At 37.4% G+C, this 22,606-nt stretch overlaps 1 protein-coding gene across 4 annotated transcripts in view; it reads left to right on the top strand.

Moving 5' to 3' along the window:
- NSUN7 (NOP2/Sun RNA methyltransferase family member 7) overlaps positions 1-22,606 on the top strand; it is a 50,923-nt gene that overhangs the window by 12,751 nt on the left and 15,566 nt on the right. For 2 of the 4 annotated variants that reach the window (XM_074396059.1, XM_074396062.1), the window contains 5 exons: positions 5,741-5,893; positions 6,167-6,425; positions 7,483-7,693; positions 17,020-17,163; positions 20,982-21,083. In XM_074396059.1, the coding sequence (XP_074252160.1) occupies positions 5,741-5,893; positions 6,167-6,425; positions 7,483-7,693; positions 17,020-17,163; positions 20,982-21,083 (869 nt within the window). The remainder of the gene's footprint in view (positions 1-5,740; positions 5,894-6,166; positions 6,426-7,482; positions 7,694-17,019; positions 17,164-20,981; positions 21,084-22,606) is intronic. The other 2 variants (XM_039468523.2, XM_074396060.1) reach the window with 2 other exon arrangements.

Below are 22,606 nucleotides of genomic sequence, written 5' to 3' on the forward strand. Positions count from 1 at the left end.
GCCCTACTGTTGTACCTCAGTACCTAAGCTTATGTTACAGTTGTATGCTAGTTTCTTCACTTAGACTAACTTCTTATCTGTACCTCCCAATTCTAAATTCCTAAGAGAGGAAATTCAGTTGGCTCAGTGTGGGTCAGGTGCATCCTCTTGGGCCAATTCCCTGTAGCCAATTAAGTGGTATTCTAAACCACAGAAAGACAGCTGGAAGCCAACTTGATTCATCTTTTAGGGCTTGAGACTAGTTGCCAGGGAAGTTAAATCACTGTAAGCTCAAAGTATATCTTAGCATGTATCTACTTAGAGGATTAAGACTCATTCTTTTTTTTTTTTTTTTTTTTTTTTTTTTTTTGAGATGGGTCTTGCTCTGTCCCCCAGGCTGGAGTGGTGCAATGACTAGATCTTGGCTCACTGCAACCTCTGCCTCCTGGGTTCAAGCGATTCTCCTGCCGCGGCCTCCTGAGTAGCGGAGATTTGAGGTGTGCACCATCATGCCCGGCTAATTTTTGTGTTTTTGTGGAGACGGGGTTTCACCATGTTGGCCAGGTTGGTCTCAAACTCCTGACCTCAGGTGATCCGCCCGCCTTGGCCTCCCAAAATCATGCCTGGGATAAGGCATGAGCCACTGTGCCTGGCCATTAGATAAAGACTAATTCTAAGGTGTAATAGAAGAAGAAGTAATTAGCAAGAAATTGAATGAGAATGATTTCTTCCTTGTAAAAGTGGTTTGACCTTTGCTGTTGTTCCTCCTAGAGATTGTTCGATTTTTTTCACTCTTATACCCCTATGCACCAACATGTATCTTTTTCTTCACTTATTCATGGTTTTATACATATAATCCAAGGTGATACCTATTATCATTTTTTTACATATGAATGGTCTTTAAGAATTCATTTTTGTGTATGAAATGCAACTGTCTTTTTAATACTGTGTGACTAGGTTAGAAAAAGAGAAACCACAGTCCCTTCTTTCTCACTCCCCATGCCTTTCCACCAGCCCAGTAATCTATTTCTGTCAAATTATTTGTTGGACTGTTGTGAGGCAGCAATTGGAAAATAGGCAATGAAAAACTAGAGAAAGGAGGGGAAAGACTTAGTTCTTCTTCCAAATCACCCCAAAACCGTTTATCCTGAAGTCTACTTCACAGCAGAGGCATCACCATCTACCTAGATATCATCCTTAATTCTTCTTTCCTCCCCTCCCCTGCATTCAATCTGTATCTAATGCATCAAGTCCTGTAACTCCAATTCAGAAACCTACAGTGAATCCGTGTGCTTCTTTCCATTTTCACTACTACCATCCAAATCTATGCCACCGTAATCTGTCACCTGGACTACCACGATAGCTTCCTTAGATTGGTTTCCCCGGCCTATAACTCTTACTTTCCTGCAATCCATTCCTCATGGCAGGTAGTGATGTTTTCAAACTGGAATTGTATGGTCATGATAGAATATCTTGGATCAGGCGTCCCCTTCTACTGTAACAACTAGAAAACTGGACAAAATATGTTATAGGATGTAAAGATTTTGGATATTAGACAAGAAGCAGCACAGAAACTTGATCCCTGAAAGAAAAAACAAATGAGGTGAGCCCTAGAATAGTCTTGGCTTTATGCCTGGAAGAATTCTCAAACTGCAATGCAGGAAGTAGAAAATAGCAGTCTTGCTGAGTTAAGAAAACAGAGACCAGTTTTAGAAGACTGAAGTGATGGTTTTTCTTCTCTGTTGATTTAAGTGGCCAGGTGATTTATGTTGACTGGTTTATGAATATTAAGCCAGCCATGCATTTTTGGAATAAACCACATTTGCTCAGATATATTCTTTTTCTTGTCTTCCTCAGTTTCTCTCATTCTCCGTAATGCTCCAGAATTTCTCATTGCCAAAATGCCCCTTAAATACCTGTTCATGGGTTTTATCTCTCACATTCTCTCTACCCCTTCTTCAGAAACTCTTCACTTGTCTCACCTCATGAAGAGTCTGAAACAGATGTCTGATTTTATATTTTTCTGGGAAATTCAAGCAGTTCATTAAGATTATCTTTTAGCATTAAGAAAATGCAATCAAGCCGGGTGTGGTGGCTCAAGCCTGTAATCCCAGCACTTTGGGAGGCCGAGGCGGGTGGATCACGAGGTCGAGAGTTCGAGACCATCCTGGTCGACATGGTGAAACCCCGTCTCTACTAAAAATACAAAAAATCAGCTGAGCATGGTGGCGTGTGCCTGTAATCCCAGCTCCTCAGGAGGCTGAGGCAGGAGAATTGCCTGAACCCAGGAGGCGGAGGTTGTGGTGAGCCGAGATCGCGCCATTGCACTCCAGCCTGGGTAACAAGAGCGAAACTCCGTCTCAAAAAAAAAAAAAAAAAAAAAAAAAAAGAAAATGCAATCAAGTGTCACTTAATGATGGGGAACATCCTGAGAAATGTGTCCTTAGGTGATTTCTTCTAATGGGAACATCGTATAGTATACTTACACAAATCTAGATGGTATAGCCTACTGCGCACCTATCCTATATGGTATAGCCTAGTGCTCCTAGGCTACAAACCTGCACAGCATGTTATGTACTGAATACCGCAGGCAATTGTAACACTATGGCAAGTATTTGTGTATCTAAACATATTTAAATATAGCTAAGGTACAGTAATTATACCGTAGTAAACTCTTTGGGACCACCATCATAAACACAGTTCATCATTGACCTAAATGTCATTGTACAGCTCATAATGTTATTCAATTTATATTTAAAGAAAACCACAGTTCTGATGTGTTAGACATTAGTAATGCCATTCAAAAACTTGAGCCAAAAACTACAGAAAGATTTCTGAAAATTTAAAAAATGTAAATATATGTTACAAAAAGCCAAAAAGAGTAGTAAAAAGCCAAAAAAGAATAAAATCAATTTCATTAAAAAAATAAACTGAGGAAAAATGGCATATTAGTTAAGATACTTTTTTGCAACTGACAGATTCTGCAAAAGAAGGACTTTAAGATCATTGATGGAAGAATTGAACATGAAGCTGCAGGAAGGGCGGTGATGTAGCTGTGCTTCTACTAACTAGAGCCTGTGACTCCAAAATCATCTGGACTCTAGTCTCTGCTTTCCTTTCCCTCCATTCTCTTATTCCATATTGCTAGGATAAGAAGCTTGGCTGCCAACAACTCCCTAACAAAGGAGCTACATTTTATAGTACCAAACACTGGAAAAACTGGCTTGACTCTCTCTTCCTACATCCAAAAATCTCTCTCTCTCTTTCTCTCTTCTCTCTCAAGCGTGCCAGTTGGGCTTGAACTCTGCAATCAAATTACCTGAGTTGAGATAATTGAGAGAGAATATGGAAGAGAGAGAAAGAGGAGACATGACCTGGCATACCATGGAGTGACAAATAGTTCAGTGCGTGACTGAAGATAGATTCATGGATGGGAGTGACGGGAATTGAGGCAGGAGGAGTTGTTTCAGGTTAAACTATTAATGTCCTAGAATATCCTGATAAGGAGTTTCGATTCTGTCCTATGGCTGATGGATTTCATCTAAAATTTAAGCTTAGAAATTACGTAATTATGATGTAATATTATAAAGGAAACTGTGTGTGTAACTTGGATGATGGTAAAAGAGATAATCAGGCAGCTCTCTGTGATAACATACAAATTTCAGCAGAAGAAGGGCTTCTGGATCAAGAATATTGGGAAAGACTACTTTGCTAACATTTTCATCATTGCAGTCCTCCTTATTTACAGCTATGGAAGAGGCTTTTTTTTTGTAGCAACAGGATAGGATACTTCATTTACAGAAGTATAAGTCTGGTTATTTTAATAACATTTGCATTTGATCTTTGCCCTAAGTCTAATATAGTATATTTACATAAAAATCTATATAACTGCATCTATACTTGATTTTTCATGGGATTAAATTATGTTAAAAATCATGGTCCAAAATGTTTACTATCTGGAAAATTGAAGAATTTTTTCTCCTTACACTCCTCACATATACATAGCACATACATATTTCTCAGCTTCATATTTCTAGTCTTTAATGATTAAATAATTCAGTCAATAGCATTTATTATGATAAATTTGAGCTAAGTAGGTATTTGCAAGTATTGTTAATAAAAAATAGTCTTTACTCAGAATATCTCACAATGTATAATATAGAACAGTAACTCACTGCTTTTACGTTAATTTACTTTTTGAGGTGCGTTAATATACTATTTCTTTTTTTTAGTGTCTACTGCCATAGTTCTGTGACATTTAGACCCAGAATTAGACACATCTAATTTTATTGCAGTCCTAAAAGGCTTACTGTTTGACCACCCTTTCCTTTTCTTCCAAAGTACCTCTATATTCTCTCTCTTATATACATACACATAATATTCTCATATAAATAATTTTTGGGGTGAGATGTTCTCATTCTATTGAATAGATAAGAAATGTAGAATAAGGAAAATGCAGGCATAAAGAAAAGAAGTAGGTATTTAACAGTTGGTGCTAAAAAAAAAAATAACAGAGATGTTCATTTACTTCCCTCTTGTCCTGGCTCCCAACATTCTTTGAAACAATTTAGGCGGGCCTGACAGTAATTCCCTGAAAGTGTCCTCCCTTTCTGAACCACCCACCAACCACAGCTCAGATCGTACTTGACTCTTTTGTGACATCTCTTCTGCCTTCTTACTCAAGGTTATACTTGAGGTTAATTTCAGTTAGATTCCCATTGTGAAAATGCTATGAATATGGGTCAGACATAAGTCCTGTGTTTTCGTTTGTTAAAAATTTGGGCTATGAGATAAAGAAAAATCATTGAGCCTTCATGGCGATGCTTACTAGTTCTTGTTTTTCTTTTTTGTGATTTGGAACTTTAAAGCATGGGACATTGAGAACTGGGAAGGACTTAATACAGACTCATGAAAGTTTTAAAATCATATCAAGACTGTATTTTTGCCATCTGTGATACTGGTAACTAGGCTATAATGAGTGCCTGCTATGTGCCAGGCACTGTGCTAATAATTTTGCACACATTGATAATCACTACATTAATAGCAAGGTAAGTTGACCACCTTAAACAGATGAGAAAACTAGGCTATAAAAGGAGATTAAGTAACATTCCTGAGGTTACACAGCTACTAAGTGATAAAACCTGAATTTAACTTCAAGTTTGTCTGACTCTAAATCCTAAACCCTTCTCACTAAATAAAGTTTGTCATTCAGCTGGGTGCAGTGGCTCATGCCTGTAATCCCAGCACTTCGGGAGGCCAAGTTGGGTGGATCACTCGAGGTCAAGATTTTGAGACCAGCCTGGCCAACATAGCGAAACCCCATCTGTACTAAAAATACAAAAATTAGTTGGGTGTGGTGGTGCACACCTGTAGTCCCAGCTACTCAGGAGGCTGAGGTAGGAGAATTGCTTGAACCCAGAGGGTGGAGGTTACAGTAAGCCAAGATCATGCCACTGCTCTCCAGCCTGGGCGACAGATGGAGACTCTATCTCAAAAAAAAAAAAAAAAGGTTTATCTTTCAACCAGCAATCAATATAATAGTTAAGAATTTGCTGTACATCTATACAGGGCAGCAAAAACAGAAAGGAATCAGGATTATTATATTTCTATTTTCAGATAAAACAAATTTTTATTTTAGACTTCAAAAATTTGAAATGGAATTATTGGTTAAAATTCTAAATGTAATTGTTAGAGTTTTCTGTGGAAAATTGATAGTCTTATCTCAAATGCAGTAGAGTAAGGATGGATTTTCTGTCTCTAGTTTTAAGATAAAATTGGCTGCAGCATTGGCAAGATGTCGAATCAAACATGATGCCCTTTCAATTTATCACATCCTGCCAGAAACAGTTAGGAAACAGGAACTAAGGGCCTCCACGTTACCACTTTATGCTTGGATAAATACTTATAAAATCAGGTAAGTGTTTAAATCAAAGTCTTTATATTTCAAGTCTCCATACTTTTAAAATAATATGATGAGAAGCATTGCCTTTTTTAAGAGGTGGGGGTGTCACATCTAGGGGAGTGATTAGGGAATCATAGTTACGTTTCAGAGCTTATGACCAAATTACCAAAGGTAATTACATACATATGTTAACTTTTCTGTCAATAATTATCTTTGTTTATTTTTGGTTAAAATTGTTAGTTCCATTAGATGTAATGTATGAAGTAATGTTTTTCTTTGTTACAGGAAAAAGGTGTTAGTGGTAAGTACATTTTTAATGTATTATATTTGTAATTACAAGCTAATGTTGTATATTTACAGCCCTGAAGAAGTTTATAGTAATTTGAAGAGAAGAGGCTATCATAAAGTCAAATCTGTATTGCATATTGATGATAAAGTCTTTGCAGTGGACCAACATTGCTATGATGTCTTAATTTTTCCATCTCATCTTAAAAATGATCTTATAAATATAGATCTTTTCAAAGATTACAAACTTATTTTTCAGGTAAATTAATATTTACTTTCATTGTGATTCTCAACAATCCAACTTAACCAAAGAACTTCTCCACTTAAAACCTAACACTGTTTATGTTTTTATAGATTATCAGGGAGGTTTATAAGGCCTAATTGTCATCTTGAATAAAATTAATATCTCTACAATCAGTGCATCTGATTGGCATCTTTGTCTTATGTGAATTTACAAAGAACATATTCTTCTGCCCGATTCCATAGATGGGAAGATTTGCATTGCTGGCAGCTGTAAGGTTCTACTTTTCTCCGCTAAAGGAGAATTCAAGAGAAGGTGCCTTTTCTTCCATTTCCGGGAAAGATTCTAGTGCCATCTTGTATATGAAAAGCAATTGTAATGGTTTTTCATAATTTCTGTAATATAGTCTTATAGCTTTGATTTGTAAGAGGTGTATAAATGCTATCAATATAGGAAGAGTATGAGGTACAATGTGGTTTAAACAGGAAAAAAAATAAAAGGTATAAAAAAGTAGGTTAAATTCATTTTTACATCTGTAGCGTCTAAACATTGCCTCAAATGTACCTTGGTCTTCTAAGGTTTATCCCTTCTCCACATGCATATTCTTGGGGAGAATCTCTTACCACATCAAACACTGAGATCAACTGCAGAAGCCTAAGCTGCTCAAACATCTTGATTTTAACCTCTGTGAGCTAATGGCAATTTAGGTGACAAGGTAATGGGGAAGAAAAAAATGGAAGTACTAGATGAGTGGGTTTTTGTGAAGGGGAAAGAATGGGAGCTGAGACAGGACATCCTTCATCTGTTGACTATATTATAGAGATTTTGGTATTGCTTTATACAAAAATTAGACAGTAAGTCATAATTTAGGCTAAACAAACTTAAGCTGTTTGTTTTAAATATATCAGTTGTCTCTGCTAACTCTTTACTTAGACATATATTAAGATGTTAAAACTAAAATGGATTAGGTATCTAATATTACTATGAAGTACTTTCTTTTATGTAAAGCAAATAGAAGTCAGCTTATATTCCTAGTCATACCCTTTGAAATTCTAATCATACTGTTATCTTATAGGACAAATCTCGAAGTCTTGCTGTCCATTCTGTAAAGGCTTTATTAAATATGGATGATGATATCTTAATGGTCAATACAGGTTCATGGTACACAGTTGCCCATATGTCAGTTTTAACAAATAACAATACCTCAAAAGTATTTGTGTGTGGAGTGCAATCACAAGCTAAGGATCCTGACTTGAAGACTCTTTTCACAAAAATGGGATGTAAAAGTATGTACAAATATTTCTTCATTTGGCAATTATTATTCTACAAGATTTTAGAAATGTTAAAAATGTTTTAATTTATTAGTTTTTTGTAATTTAAAAGCTCTATATGTGAACTATAATCTTAAAATCCTCACTAATCTATATTATATCAGGCTGTCCTTGTTGCTTAATTTGGTTAAACAACTGTAGGTTAAATTAATATCTTGGTACTTTGTAATAGTGTTTCACATTTAGCTACATATAGTTTGAGGCTCAAACAACATTTAGTTAAAGTGGAAATTTTATCTATTATATTATTGTTATTATTATTATTATTATTATTTTGAGACGGAGTTTCGCTCTTGTTACCCAGGCTGGAGTGCAATGGCACGATCTCGGCTCACCGCAACCTCTGCCTCCTGGGTTCAGGCAATTCTCCTGCCTCAGCCTCCTGAGTAGCTGGGATTACAGGCACACGCCACCATGCCGAGCTAATTTTTTGTATTTTTAGTAGTGATGGGGTTTCACCATGTTGACCAGGATGGTCTCGATCTCTTGACCTCGTGATCCACCTGCCTCGGCCTCCCAAAGTGCTGGGATTACAGGCTTGAGCTGCTGCGCCCGGCTTATCAATTATTAAATAAGAATGATTATCACTTAATAATAAAGTAAGTGCTTAAGTGACAAAAGATAATATCTAGGACTAGAAGCAAAGTTTTTTTTGTTTTTTGTTTTTTGTTTTTTGTTTTTGAGATAAAGTCTTAACCTTGTAGGCCAGCCTCGAGTGCACTGGTACGATCACAGTTTACTGCAGCTTCTACCTCCTGGACTCAAGAGATCCTACCCCCTCAGCTTCCTAAGTAGCTGTGACTGCAGGCTCATGCCACTATACCCAGCTAATTTTTGTAATTTTTGTAGAGCTAGGGTTTTGCAATGTTACTCAAGCTAGTCTCAAACTCCTGGGCTCAAGCGTTCTGCCTGCCTGGGCCTCCCACAGTTCTGGGATTACAGGCATGAACCACCATGCCTATCCTAGGAGCTGTCTTTTAGGCTTCTTGTTTTTAAAAAATGTTTCCATTGGATCATGCTAACTAAAGATGACATTTTATTATAGGTTCGGCGAGGCTGAAAAACTAAGCAAAACTTTTAACGAATTCACAGGGATGGGAGACAAAAAGCAGAATTCAGGATTTGACCAGGAGAGGTAGCCTGGTAAATACTCAGGATTTCACTTGGAGTCCTGAAGTACATCTTGAATAGTGATCAGTCCTCCAAAGAATTAGAATTAGAACCCACATTATAGTCATCTTAATTCCCAATTAGATTGAGGTAGTCTGGGATTGCTAGTGCCTAGTCTTAGCTACCTGCCAGAAGCAAAAGCAAATTTCCTCTGGAGGAAAACAACATCATCCTACATTTCTAATTATCTTCTATTCCAAAATTTTTTTTTTTTTTTAGTTTTTTTTAGATGGAGTCTCCCTCTTGTCACCCAGGCTGGAGTACAGTGGTGCCATTCCAGTTCACTGCAATCTCCCAGATTCAAGCAAGTCTCCTGCCTTAGCCTCCCAAGTAGCTGGGATTATAGGCACCTGCCACCAGGTGTGGGCCTAGCCAAGTTTTGTATTTTTAGTAGGGATGAGGTTTCAAGATGTTGGCCAGGCTGGTCTGGAACTCCTGACCTCAGGTGATATACCCACCTCTTCCTCCCAAAGTGCTAGGATTACAAGCCACCACACCCGGCCTGTATTGTCTAAATTTTTTCAAATGCAGTATCTACCACTCAATTAAAAAAAAAAACTGACAGAAGAAGAAAAGATATGAGTAAAAGCAAAAGTACTGCAGTAGAACCAGACCCATAGTGTATCTGGGGATACTGGATTGATCAGATGTGGACTTTAGTTTTATTTTTTTGAGACAGGGTCTTGTTATGTTGCCTACGCTGATCTCACACTCCTGGGATCAAGCAGTGCTCCTGCCTCAGCCTCTCAAGTAGCTGAAATGACAGGCAGGTGCCACTGCACCTGGCTCAAGATATACACTTTAAAATAACTATGATTAATAAGCTGGAGGGACTAAATATCAAGTTTTAGAATTTTAGCAGAGAACTAGAAATTATAAAAGCTGAAACAAAGTTCTAGAACTGAAAAATACAATGTGTGAAATTAAGAAATAAATGTGAGGCCGGGCACGGTGGCTCAAGCCTGTAATCCCAGCACTTTGGGAGGCCGAGGCGGGTGGATCACGAGGTCAAGAGATCGAGACCATCCTGGTCAATATGGTAAAACCCCGTCTCTACTAAAAATACAAAAAGTTAGCTGGGCATGGTGGTGCGTGCCTGTAATCCCAGCTACTCAGGAGGCTGAGACAGGAGAATTGCCTGAACCCAGGAGGCGGAGGTTGCGGTGAGCCAAGATTGTGCCATTGCACTCCAGCCTGGGTAACAAGAGCGAAACTCTGTCTCAAAAAAAAAAAAAAAAAAAAGAAGAAATAAATGTGATCTAGATTTAACAGCAAATTACACAGAACTGAAGATACAGTAAGTGACCTGATAGGCCTGAAGAAAATATCCAGACTGAAGCATGGGAAGACAAAGGATATAAAAGATGTCACAAGACACACACGAGACTCAGTGATTCAATTATTTCGTGTGTTTGATTGGAATTGCAGAAGGAGAGGAGAAAAGGAATTGGAAAGAAACAATATTTGAATTTCAGGAAGGAAATTCTTGAAAATTGATGAAAGACATTAAGCTGCAGATTCAAGAAGCCCTGTAAAGTCTAAGCAGAATAAGTATATGGAAAACATATCCCATGGCCTGTAGTTCCAGCTACTTGGTAGGCCGAGGCATGAGAATCACTTGAATCCCGGATGCAGAGGTTGCAGTGAGCTGAGATCATACCTCTGCACTCCAGCCTAGGCAACAGAGTGAGACTCTGTCTCAAAAAAAAAAAAAAAAAGATAAAGTAGAGAATATTAGGCACAATGGCTCATGCCTGCATGCCTGTAATCACATCCCAGCACTTTGGGAGGCTAAGGCGGGTGGATTACTGGAGCCCAGGAATTTGAGACTAGCCTGGGCAACATGGTGAAACCCTATTTCTACAAAAAATAGAATAAAAATGAGTCAGTGTGGTAGCACACGTCTGTGGGCCCAGCTACTCAGGAGGCTGAGATTAGAGGATCACTTGAGCCCAGGACACTGATGCTGCAGTGAGCCGTGATTGTGCCATTGCACTCTAACCTGAGTGACAGAGCGAGACTCTGTCTTAAAAAAAGAAAAAAAAAGGAGAGAAAAGGGGACATAGAAAAGAAAGACAAGTAGCAAATAGGATGGTAGATTAAACCAAATAATATATATTTAAGCTTATATACATTATATACATATAAGACATTAAAATTGCATAGAAAAGATTTTATATTTTTATATATATAAAATATTTGATAAATGTTACTCCGGCTCAGCCTTCCAAGTAGCAGGGACTACAGGCGTGTGTTACCATGCCTGGTGAATTTTTTGATTTTTTGTAGAGATGACATCTCACTATGTTGCCCAGACTGGTGGTGAGCTCCTGGGCTCAAGCAATCCTCCTGTCTTGGCCTCCCAAACTATTGGGATTATAGGCATAAGCCACTGCACCCGGTCAGTCTTGGATTTTAAAAGATCAACTACATGCTGTTTACAAGAAATGCTCTTAAATAAAAGGATACAAAAAAACTTACGAGGACAGAAAAAGATATGCAGTACTTATACTAATAAGAGCTGCAGACAAATAGATTCAAGTCAAGAAGCATTGCTAAGAATAGAGATATTTATAGCCAGGCGCGGTGGTTCACGCCTGTAATCCCAACACTTTGGGAGGCCGAGACAGGCGGATCACGAGGTCAAGAGATCGAGACCAACCTGGCCAACATGGTGAAACCCCATCTCTATTAAAAAAATACAAAAAAATTAGCCGGGTGTGGTGGCACATACCTGTTGTCCCAGCTACCTGGGAGGCTGAGGCGGAAGAATCACTTGAACCCAGGAAGCAGAGGTTGCAGGGAGCCGAGATTGCGCCACTGCACTCCAGCCTGGCGACAGAGCAAGACTCCAATTCACAAAAAGAATAAAATAAAAAAGATATTTATAATTACGAAAGGTTCAATTCATCAAGAAAATATGACAGCACTGAAGATATATGTACCTAGTAGCATAGTCCTAAAATATATAGAAAGTAAAATTGTCCAGAACAAGCAACCCTTCTCTGTATACAAAAAATCCAAAGGAATCAATGAATAAACGATTAGAAATAACAAATTAGTATAATAAGGTTGCAGAACACAAAATGAATATATACAAATCTATCATATTTCTATCCACCAGCAATGAATAATCTAAAAATGAAAGAAAACAATCCTTTTTATAACATCAAAAAGAATAAAATTCTTAGCAATAAATTTAATACAAATAGTTCAAGACTAATACAAGTAGTTCAAGACTTATACAATAAAAACTACAAAATACCATTTAAAGAAATTAGGAGGCTGGATGCTGTGGCTCATGCAGGAGGCCGAGGTGGGTAGATCACTTTGAGCTCAGGAGTTTAAGACTAGCCTGGGCAACATGGCAAAACTCCGTTTCTGTAAAAAAAATACAAGAAGAAATTAGCCAAGCATGGTGGCACATGCCTGTAGTCCTAACTACTTGAGAGGCTAAGGCTGCAGAATCTCTTGAACTTGGGAAGTGGAGGTTGCAGTGAGCCGAGATAGCACCATTGCACTCCACCCTGTCTCAAAAAAAAAAAAAAAAAAAAAAAAGAAAAGAAAAGAAATTAGGGCCAGGTGCAGTGGCACACGTTTGTATCTCAGCACTACTTAGCACTTTGGGAGGGTATAAAGTGGGAAGATCACTTGAGGCCAGGAGTTCGAGACCAATCTGGCAACAGAGCAAGACTTCATCTCTACAAAAAATTTAAAAATTATCCAGCCATGGTGGCACATGCCTGTAATCCTAGCTACTTGTGAGGCTGAGGTGAAAGGATTGCTTTAGCCCAGGAGTTCAAGGCTGCAGTGAGCTGCTTCATGCCACTGGGCATGAAGACTGAGACCCTGTCTCTGAGAAAATAAAAAATAATTTATTTTTATTTTTTATTAACCCAGTCTGGGCAACAAAGTGAGACCCTGTCTCTAAGAAAATAAAAAATAAGACATAAATAAGTGGAAAATATTCCATGTTTATAGATCAGAACACTTAATATGGCAGTGCTCCCTAAATTGATCTACAGATTCCTTGCAGTTTTTATAAAAATCTTAGCTGAGCTTTTTCAGAAATTGACACACTGTTCCTAAAATTTGCATGGAAATTTAAGGAACCCAGAATAGCCAAATGAATTGTGAAAAAAAAAAAAACAAAATTAGAGGACTCACATATCCTGATTTAAAAGCTTACTATACAGCTACAGTAATCAAGAAGTGTGATACTAGCATAAGGATAAATGTGTAGATCAATGGAACAAAATTGAAAGTTCAGAAATAAACCCTTACATTTATAGTTAGTTGATTTTCAACACGGTTGCCAAGACTATGCAATGGGAAATGAATAGTCTTTTCAACAAGTGGTGCTGAGACAACTGGATACGTACTCGGAAAAGAATAAAATTGGTTGCATATCTCAAATTATGTACAAAAATTAAAATGGATCAAAAATATAAGTGTTAGAGCTAAAATTCTTATAAGGAAACACAGGTAAGTCTTCATGAGCTTGGATTTAGTAATGGTTATTTAGATATGACACCAAAAGCACAAGGAAGAAAAAAAAATAAATTGGACTTCATCAAAATTGAAAACGTTTGTGCTTCAAAGTTACTATCAAAGAGCTGAAAAGACTGGCCAGGTGTGGTGGCTCACACCTGTAATCTCAGCACTTTGAGAGGCCAAAGCTGATGGATCACCTGAAGTCAGGAGTTCAAGACCAGCCTGGCCAACATGGCAAAACCCCATCTCTACTAAAAATGCAAAAATTAGCTGGATGTGGTGGCACACACTTGTAATCCCAGCTACTTGGGAGGCTGAGGCAGGAGAATCACTTGAACCCAGAAGGCGGAGGTTGCAGTCAGCCAAGATTGGGCCACCGCACTCCAGCCTGGGCAACAGCAAGATTCCCATTTCAGAAAAATAATAATAATAGTAATAACCTACAGAACCGGAGAAATTATTTTGCAAATCATCTATCTGAAAAGGGATTTGTATCCAGAATATATTATAAACAACTCAACAATAAAAAGACAAATAGCCCAACTTAGGGCAAAAGATCTGAGTAGATAGATATTTCTCCAATGAAGATCTGCAAATGACCAGTGAGCTCATCTGAAAAGATACTCAACATCATTAATCATTAGGGACCTGCAAATTAAAACCATAACAAAATACCGCTTCGAACCCACTAGTATGGCTATAGTAAAAAAAAAACAGGAAAATAATGTGTAAGCAAGAATGTGGAAAAATTGCTGATAGGAACATAAAATGGTGCAGCTACTTTGGAAAACAGTTTAGCAGAATCCCAAAATGTTAAACATAGAGTTACTATATGACTTAGGAATTCCACCTTTATGTCCATACTCAAGAGAATTGAAAACATATATTCACACAAAAGCTTGCATGTGAATGTTCATAGCAATGTTATTTATAATAGCTAAAAAGTGGAGATAGTCCAAATGTCTATCAGATGATGAGTGGATTAAAAATGTGGTATATCCATAGAATGGAACAGTATTTGGCCATAAAAAAGAATGAAATCCTAATGGTGCAAGATGGATAAATCTTTTTTTTTTTTTTTTTCTTTCTTTTTTTTTTTTTTTTTGAGTTGGAGTTTTGCTCTTGTTACTCAGGCAGGAGTGCAATGGCGTGATCTCGGCTCACCGCAACCTCTGCCTCCTGGGTTCAGACAACTCTCCTGCCTCAGCCTCCTGAGTAGCTGGGATTACAGGCACGCACCACCATGCCCAGCTAACTTTTTGTATTTTATTAGAGATGGGGTTTCACCTTGTTGGCCAGGATGGTCAACAAAGTGCTGGGATTACGGGCTTGAGCCACTGCATCCGGCCCCAAGATGGATAAATCTTAAAATATTATGCTAAGTGAAGAAAGCCAAACAAAAAAGTCCTCATTTCTACATTTTGGAGGAAGAGGGCAATATGCCAAATAGGCAAATCCATGGAGACAGAGAGTAGTAGATCAGCAGTTGTGATGAGCTGGAAGAAAGGGTGAATGGAGAATGACTACTAATGGGTACAGAGTTTCTTCTGGGAGTGAAGAAAGTGTTGCAGTATTTGACAATAGTGATGGTTACACAGCTTGGTGAATATACTAAAAGAACCCCTGAATTGTATACTTAAACCTTAAGAAAATCTCTCTGTTTACACGGCTGACTTGCAAGGCAAGAAAGGTGCTGCAGAAAGGCAAGAAGCCCAAGAGGTCAACCTGGAAGTTTAATTTGGATCTTACTCATCCAGTAGAAGATGGAATTTTTGATTCTGGAAATTTTGGTACCTTCCCTAGTGAATATCTAGGGTTCTTCCCCAGTTTTGCATTTTTTCTGTTTTAAAATAGGAACAGTTTCTACAGGAGAAGTTTAAAGTTAATGGCAAAACTGGAAATCTTGGGAATGTTGTTTACATTGAATGCTTCAAGAATAAAATCACAGTTGTTTCTGAGAAACAGTTCTCGAAAAGGTGTTTGAAATACCTTACTAAAAAATACCTTAAGAAGAACAATCTTCAGGATTGGCTTCGAGTGGTTGCATCTGACAGGGAGACTTAGGAACTTCGTTACTTCCAGATTAATCAAGGTGAAGATGAATCAGAGTTGGAGGACTAGGTAAAGGCTTCCCTTACAGGGCTTTGCTTACTAATAAAATAAAGGAAGTATACATGAGAAATGCCAAGAAATTGGATTTAGTTTATCAGTGAATAAAAAATATTGTACTCTTAAAAAAATTAACTGAGAACCAAAAACTGGACAATTTATCTTAGTGAGAGATTTTAGCGGACTTCTCTCAAATTGAAAACAAATTAGTAAGATAAGTAAGGATATAGAAGATGGAAGCAACATGATCAGCAGCTTAACCAAACTAACATGTGTAGAACACTATACCTAGTAACTGCCTAGCACACATAAATACCAAAAGTTACTATATGTTGGGCCAGGAAGCAAGTTTCAGTGACTTTCAGATAACTGAAATCATACAAAGTAGTAGTAGTTGTTATTTTAGAGACTGGGTCTTACTGTCACCCAGGCTGGAGTGCAGTGGTATTATCCTGGCTCACTACAGCTTGACCTCCTGGGTGCAAGCAGTCCTCCCACTTCAGCATCCCAAGTAGCTGCAATTACAAGCACATGCTACCACTCTCAGCTTTTTTTTTTTTTTTTTTTTTTTTTTGGTAGAGACAAGGCTGCACTATGTTACCCAAGCTGGTTTCAGACTACTGGCCTCAAGCGATCCTCCTACCTCAGCTTCCCAAAGTGCTGGGATTGGAGGCATGAGCCACCACACTTAGCCCATAATGTTTTTCAACCATAGTGGAATCAAGCCAGAAATAAGTTTAAAAAGAATGTAACTAGGAAATCCCAGTACATTTTGGATTTTTTTTTTTTTAGACGGAGTTTCACTCTTGTTGCCCAGGCTGGAGTGCAATGGCACGATCTCAGCTCCCTGCAACCTCTGCCTCCCAGGTCCAAGTGATTCTCCTGCCTCAGCTTCCCAAGTAGCTGGGATTACAGGTGCGTGCCACCATGCCTGGCCAATTTTTTTGTATTTTTAGTAGAGACAGGGTTCCACCATGTTGGTAAGGCTGGTCTTGAACTCCTGACCTCAGGTGATCCACACGCTTTGGCCTCAAAGTGCTGGGATTACAGGAGTGAGCCCTTGCTATAGAATAGACGCCCACGCTGAGCTTAGCTACTTTATCTCAGTCTTCACCACGGTTATATGAAGTAGCTATCCCATTTTATGAAGAAGAAAATGGAGGCTTAGGGAGATTAAAACGCATAGCTAGTAAATAATGAAGTTGGGAGTCACATTTTTCTGTCTCTGAAGTCCATTTCTTCCCTACTATATCCTGCAGTTCCAAATGAGAAATTTAATTTTAAATTTCAAAATCATTTCAGGTGAAGGAGAAAGCATTCTATTAATAGGATTCCTGTATTAACTTTGGGTAGATATCAGAGAAGAATAGCCCTCTTTTCTAACTACATTAAAATGAATTTTTGTGAGATTGAGGTTTTTAAAATGTGGAAGAAATAGATACAATCAAATACTGCATTAAGATTTTTCATTAATATTTTACATTAATTTTTCTGTGTTTTTTCCCCAGATATTGAAATACTTCGTGAGCTATTTATTAACATTGAATCAAAGGATCACAGGTTACAGAAAGTTAAAGTGATTTTGCTGCTACCTCGTTGTTCAGGACTGGGTGTTAGTAATCCAGTAGAATTTATCTTAAATGAACATGAAGGTACTTGTTTTAATTTCTAAATTATTGAAATTAATTGACAGTTTAAAATATAAAACTATTTAAAATTGTTAAAATAGCATGTCTAATATATCTGATTAATAAATAATAGCTACCATATATAAAGTACTTACTATGTGTAAATTCCTTTACCTCTGTTACTCATTTAATCCTTACACTAATCCTGTGGGAAATAGACCAGGATGATAATCAAAATATTTAATAATTGGAACAAGTAGACAATCAGAAAAGATACTGGCCAGTATGCTATTTGAATATACCAGAGCTCTTGATGTAAGTGTCAAAATTTACCAACACTCTATATAGATGAAAATACTGAGATTCAAAGATTGATTCATTTATCTCAGGTCAAACAACTAGAGACAGAACTAGGATTCAAATTTAGATCTGTTTGACTCTAGAGCTTATGTTCTAAACATGATCCTAATTAAATCATAATCAGAGTATTTCAAACACAAAGGTATTTTAATCTCCAGGATGTTTGCTTTATAAAATGAACATCTCAGACTAAATACAGAAGCATTTACATTTAATTTTATTGGCTTTTAAATACATTTTAAGGAATTATTATTTAACACTAACATTTGTTGAGCACTTAGATGTAAGGCCCTGGGCATGACACTTTTCCTGGATTATTTCCAAGATTATTTCTTGTGAAAGTCTTCACAAGAATTCTGTGAAGTAGTAGTAACTTGTTATCTCTGGTTTACAAATAAGGAATCCGAGGCTCAGAGAAGTTAATGAAGTCTCCTAGGATCATTGGGCTAGTAAGTGTCAGAGCTTGGATTCAAATACAACTAGTCTGGCTCTGAGACTGGCACTTTTAATGACTCTCTTAATCACATTATATTGCTTCAAATTATATGAAACTTATTCTTACCCCTTACTTATACTGAAAGGCTTGGACAAGGTTAATTAGAATATTAGAAAAAGAAGACACTCCACCAACATTCAGAATATAGTAACTGTTTTCTGTTTCTAGCAAGGACAGAAAGAGGAGGAAGAGAAATGGAGAGAAGGGGGCTAATATTTATTGAATACAACAGTGTCCCAGGCAATGTTCTAGGTAGTGTTCACATACTGTCACTTAGTAGTCACAATAACTTTTTGAGGATAGTGTTCTTATAATTGTAGAGGAAAAAAACTAAGACGTAGAAAAATTAAACAAGTTGCTTATGGTCATGTAGCTAGTAAGTAGGGAAGCTGGGATTCAAATTCAGGTCAGTTAGCACCTCTTCTTTCCACTAAATGACACTGTCTTTAACTGAGTTTAAACTGTACCACATGGAATTTTGACTTGCTGTAGAAAATTTCTTTCCAGAGAGACTTAAACAGAGAATAATCAATTCAGATGGTAAGTAGACTGAGAAAATTTCCAGATGAACTTCAAGAAATAATCAAATATCAATTAGTAAACACTGAAAGAAAAGGGGGAAGAAAAAAAAGGGGAAGAAATAGCAGCTCTAATAAGAGCTGTCAAGAGAACTAGAGCCCAGAACTGTGAGACTCTGGCCTTATCCTGGGCCATTTTGATGTGGAAATCCAGAGAAAAAAACACATATTAAAAATAAACTAAAGGCAGCCAGGTGCAGTGACTCATGCCTGTAATCCCAGTACTTTGGGAGGCTGAGGCGGGTGGATCTCTTGAGGTCAGTAATTTGAGACCAGCCTGGCTAACATGGTGAAACCCTGTCTCTGCTAAAAATACAAAAGAGCCGGGCATGGTGGCATGCACCTCTAATCCCAGCTACTCAGGAGGCTGAGGCAGGAGAATCGCTTGAACCAGGGAGGTGGAGGTTTCAGTGAGCCAAGATGGTGCCACTGCACTCCAGCCTGGGCAACAGAGCAAGACTCTGTCTCAAATATAAATAAAATAAAATAAAGGCCACGGGAGAAAAGCCCGAAGGAAAATACAAACGAGGAAAGGGGGAAAGGAAAACATTTTCTAGGTACTGTAATGTTTTGAAAACCTTGATGAGATAATAGGATAAGCTAAGAAGTAGGCGTATCCTGAAGTAAGGTGGGCTTTTGAAGAAACCTGGGCTCTGAGGAGCTAAAAGCCGGAGCATATAAGTAGCTGCTGACCTATGGTGGGAACGTTGGTCAGAAACTAGTGGGGGTGAATCCAAAAGATTATTTTATTAAACTTAGATACAAGGTAGAATGGATCAATAAGAAATTAGTTTTAAACACCTTTTTTTTTTTTTTGAGACAGAGTCTTGCTATGTTGCTCAGCTGGAGTGCAATGGCGCTTTCTTGGCTCACTGCAACCTCTGCCTCCCAGGTTCAAGCAATTCTCTTGCCTCAGCCTCCTGAATAGTTGGGATTACAGATGCCTGCCACCACGCCTGGCTAATTTTTGTATTTTTAGTAGAGATGGAGTTTCACCATGTTGGCCAGGCTGGTAAAAACATTTTAACATTGAAAAATATTAGAACCATTGAGGAATATATGAAGTTGGTCCTTGCTAACAACTTGGGATTATTTTAAGATAGAATTAAAGAATTGGATGACATGGCTTTAGAGTATAATACTTTGTAATAGTCCTTTACAAAGTAATGAATAGTTTTAGAATAGAGATTAAAAATGTGAAATATAAGCCAGGCACACTGGCTCACACCTGTAATCCCTCCACTTTGGAGGCTGAGGTGGGTAGATCAGTTGAGGCCAGGATTTTGAGACCAGCCTGGCCAACATGGTGAAACTGCATCTCTTCTAAAAATACAAAAATTAGCTGGGCATAGTGGCACATGTCTGTAGTCCCAGCTACTCAGGAGGCTGAGGCACAAAATCACTTGAACCCAGGAGGCAGAGGTTGCAGTGAGCTGAGACTGCACCACTGCACTCCAGCCGGGACAACAGAGTAAGAGCCTATCTCAAAAAAACAGCAACAACAACAATAACAAAAAACAAACAATCCCCCGTGAAATGTAAAACTAAGTTGGGAAGAAATGGAGTTTAATTAACCTTTAGTTATATTACTGGAATGGGCAACAGCCACATACATGGTATAAATAATTGGCTGCCCTACTCTAGGGAGTTCTCGAGAGCAGTTGAATACAGAGTTTAGAAGTTGGGGCCCTCTGGTCAGATTTCTGAGTTAGAATCCTGGCTGTCTACTTAGTAGCTGTATAACCTTAGACAAGTTGTTTAATGTATGTTTAAACAATTATCTCAATGTTAACAGGGATGGTGATGCTTCAAGGAGTTGTTGAGATAATTTACACGAAGTAGCATTCAGTATATCTTCATTAATATTATCAATAAATATGTTTGCATTATTTTTCAAAAACTAAAAATTGTAAGACATTATTGCTTAATCTGTTATGAAGGCATACATTTGCTTTTCTCAATTTTTTCTTCCAAAGCTTCTTTTGGAAAGTTTGTATTTTAACCGTATCTTCGTGTGTTCCCAGATCTGACTATAGCCCATTAGTTTTTATTTTGGAAAATAAACCTTATTTTCTCTTTCCAATATTAGTCTCTAGACTGATTGTATCTTCTCTTCTGTATCTAAATGACTTAAATGACTACTTGGATGACTATCTCATGGGAACTTGGAGAAAAATAATATTAAATATTTTCAATATTCCTTTTGAAAAGCAATAATAAAGTCAAACGGAATTAACTTTATTGTTATTTTTAAGTCAACATTTTAATATCATCTATTTAGTTTTAATAGATATTTTCCATGAAAAACTTTTATTGGTAGGCAAAATGACTGAAAACTTGTGATGATAACAAAATGTAAAAAGTTTTTAATGGTGCTATATTTAAAAGCATTTCTTTTTAAAATTCAGATACAGAATTCCTTAGAGATCACTCTCAAGGAGGCATATCAGAGGACAAACTTCACATTCTTGCTCAACAGCAGTATGAACAGCTAACACATGCAATGAAATGTAAGTTTGTCAAGGTCACTATTTTGTTAAAATACGGTGTACATTTTAGAAATATTAGTCTTTCACCATCTATTATAATCAAGCAATGAAGTGTGAGCCACGAGCCAGTTTTCCAGAACATCAGTCTTACTGTCTTCAAATAACAAAATATTTATCTTTACCAATTTAATCTGTTTTTAGAATATATGTTTTACTATAATAAACAGGTTAGCAAGCATAATTTACCAATTTCATAATGCTGAAGTGAAATAATTATGTGCATTTATAATTGTAGTTTTCAGCTTTCCTGTTTCTTCTCTTTGATTTCTTACTTGATGTAGTTTTTCTGTTTTCATTGTGCCTACCCCTAACAACTCTTCTGTAGTCCAAATTTTAGTCAAACTCTTATTTCTCTCAGTGCTAAGTAGAGAACAGAGAGGTGCAATTGTAGATAAAGCCTAGATCTATTGATTTGAAGTCTGAGTAACAAGGTGGCACTTTGAGTAATTTATATCATTGCTTTAATCACTTCATTTAGATTTTGAGTACCACTGCCTTTCCTCATATGCACACAGTAATCTAGATGTCTCTGAGAAATTAATAAGCTTTTGCTAATTCAGTATATATTTATAAAGTACCTACTTTGGGTAGGGCATTAAGCTGTATGTAAGGTGTTTCAGTGTTAGCAAATCCTGACCTGCAAAGGCTTAAAGATAAATGGATATGCAGCCGGGTGTGGTGGCTCATGCCTGTAATCCCAGCACTTTGGGAGGCCGAGGTGGGTGGATCACGAGGTCAAGAGATCGAGACCATGCTGGTCAACATGGTGAAACCCCGTCTCTACTAAAAATACAAAAAATTAGCTGGGGATGGTGGCCCGTGCCTGTAATCCCAGCTACTCAGGAGGCTGAGGCAGGAGAATTGCTTGAACCCAGGAGGCGGAGGTTGCGGTGAGCTGAGATTGCACGATTGCACTCCAGCCTGGGTAACAAGAGTGAAACTCTGTCTCAAAAAAAAAAAAAAAGATAAATGGATATGGGCATAGACCCTATCCATATTATGGGTATAGATCTATGGGTATAGATAATTCAGTAAATAAATATATAAACACATATGAGGTAGAAATAAGGCCTAATAGAAATCACAGAGGTCACAGCTTGCCAGGAGTAAAAGCAAAAAATAAATATGTAAAAGAAAGCACAGAGGAGGCCTTTTCTTTTAGTTTATACTGCTAATAGATATTCATTTGAACATGATATGAATATGATCTAGGAAATGAGTTGATGGGAAGATCAGGAATTTGGTAAATAATAAACCTTTTATTTGATGCATTTTAATTGGATATTTAAAGCTTAAAAAAGCTTCAGGAAGAATATGAAAAGCAAAGGGATTTTAATGTCATGTAAGCTCTTCTGTGACGCCAAATGAACAAAAAATTGGCAACTCTTGAGACTATGGCAGGTAATATTACTGGAAGACATACCGTAAGTCAAAACAAGTTGTATTTAATTTTCCCGTAAGACCATACTATCTTAGGTAGTTAA

This window comes from Saimiri boliviensis, chromosome 3 (genome assembly GCF_048565385.1).
Source record: "Saimiri boliviensis isolate mSaiBol1 chromosome 3, mSaiBol1.pri, whole genome shotgun sequence".
Lineage (NCBI taxonomy): Eukaryota > Metazoa > Chordata > Mammalia > Primates > Cebidae > Saimiri > Saimiri boliviensis.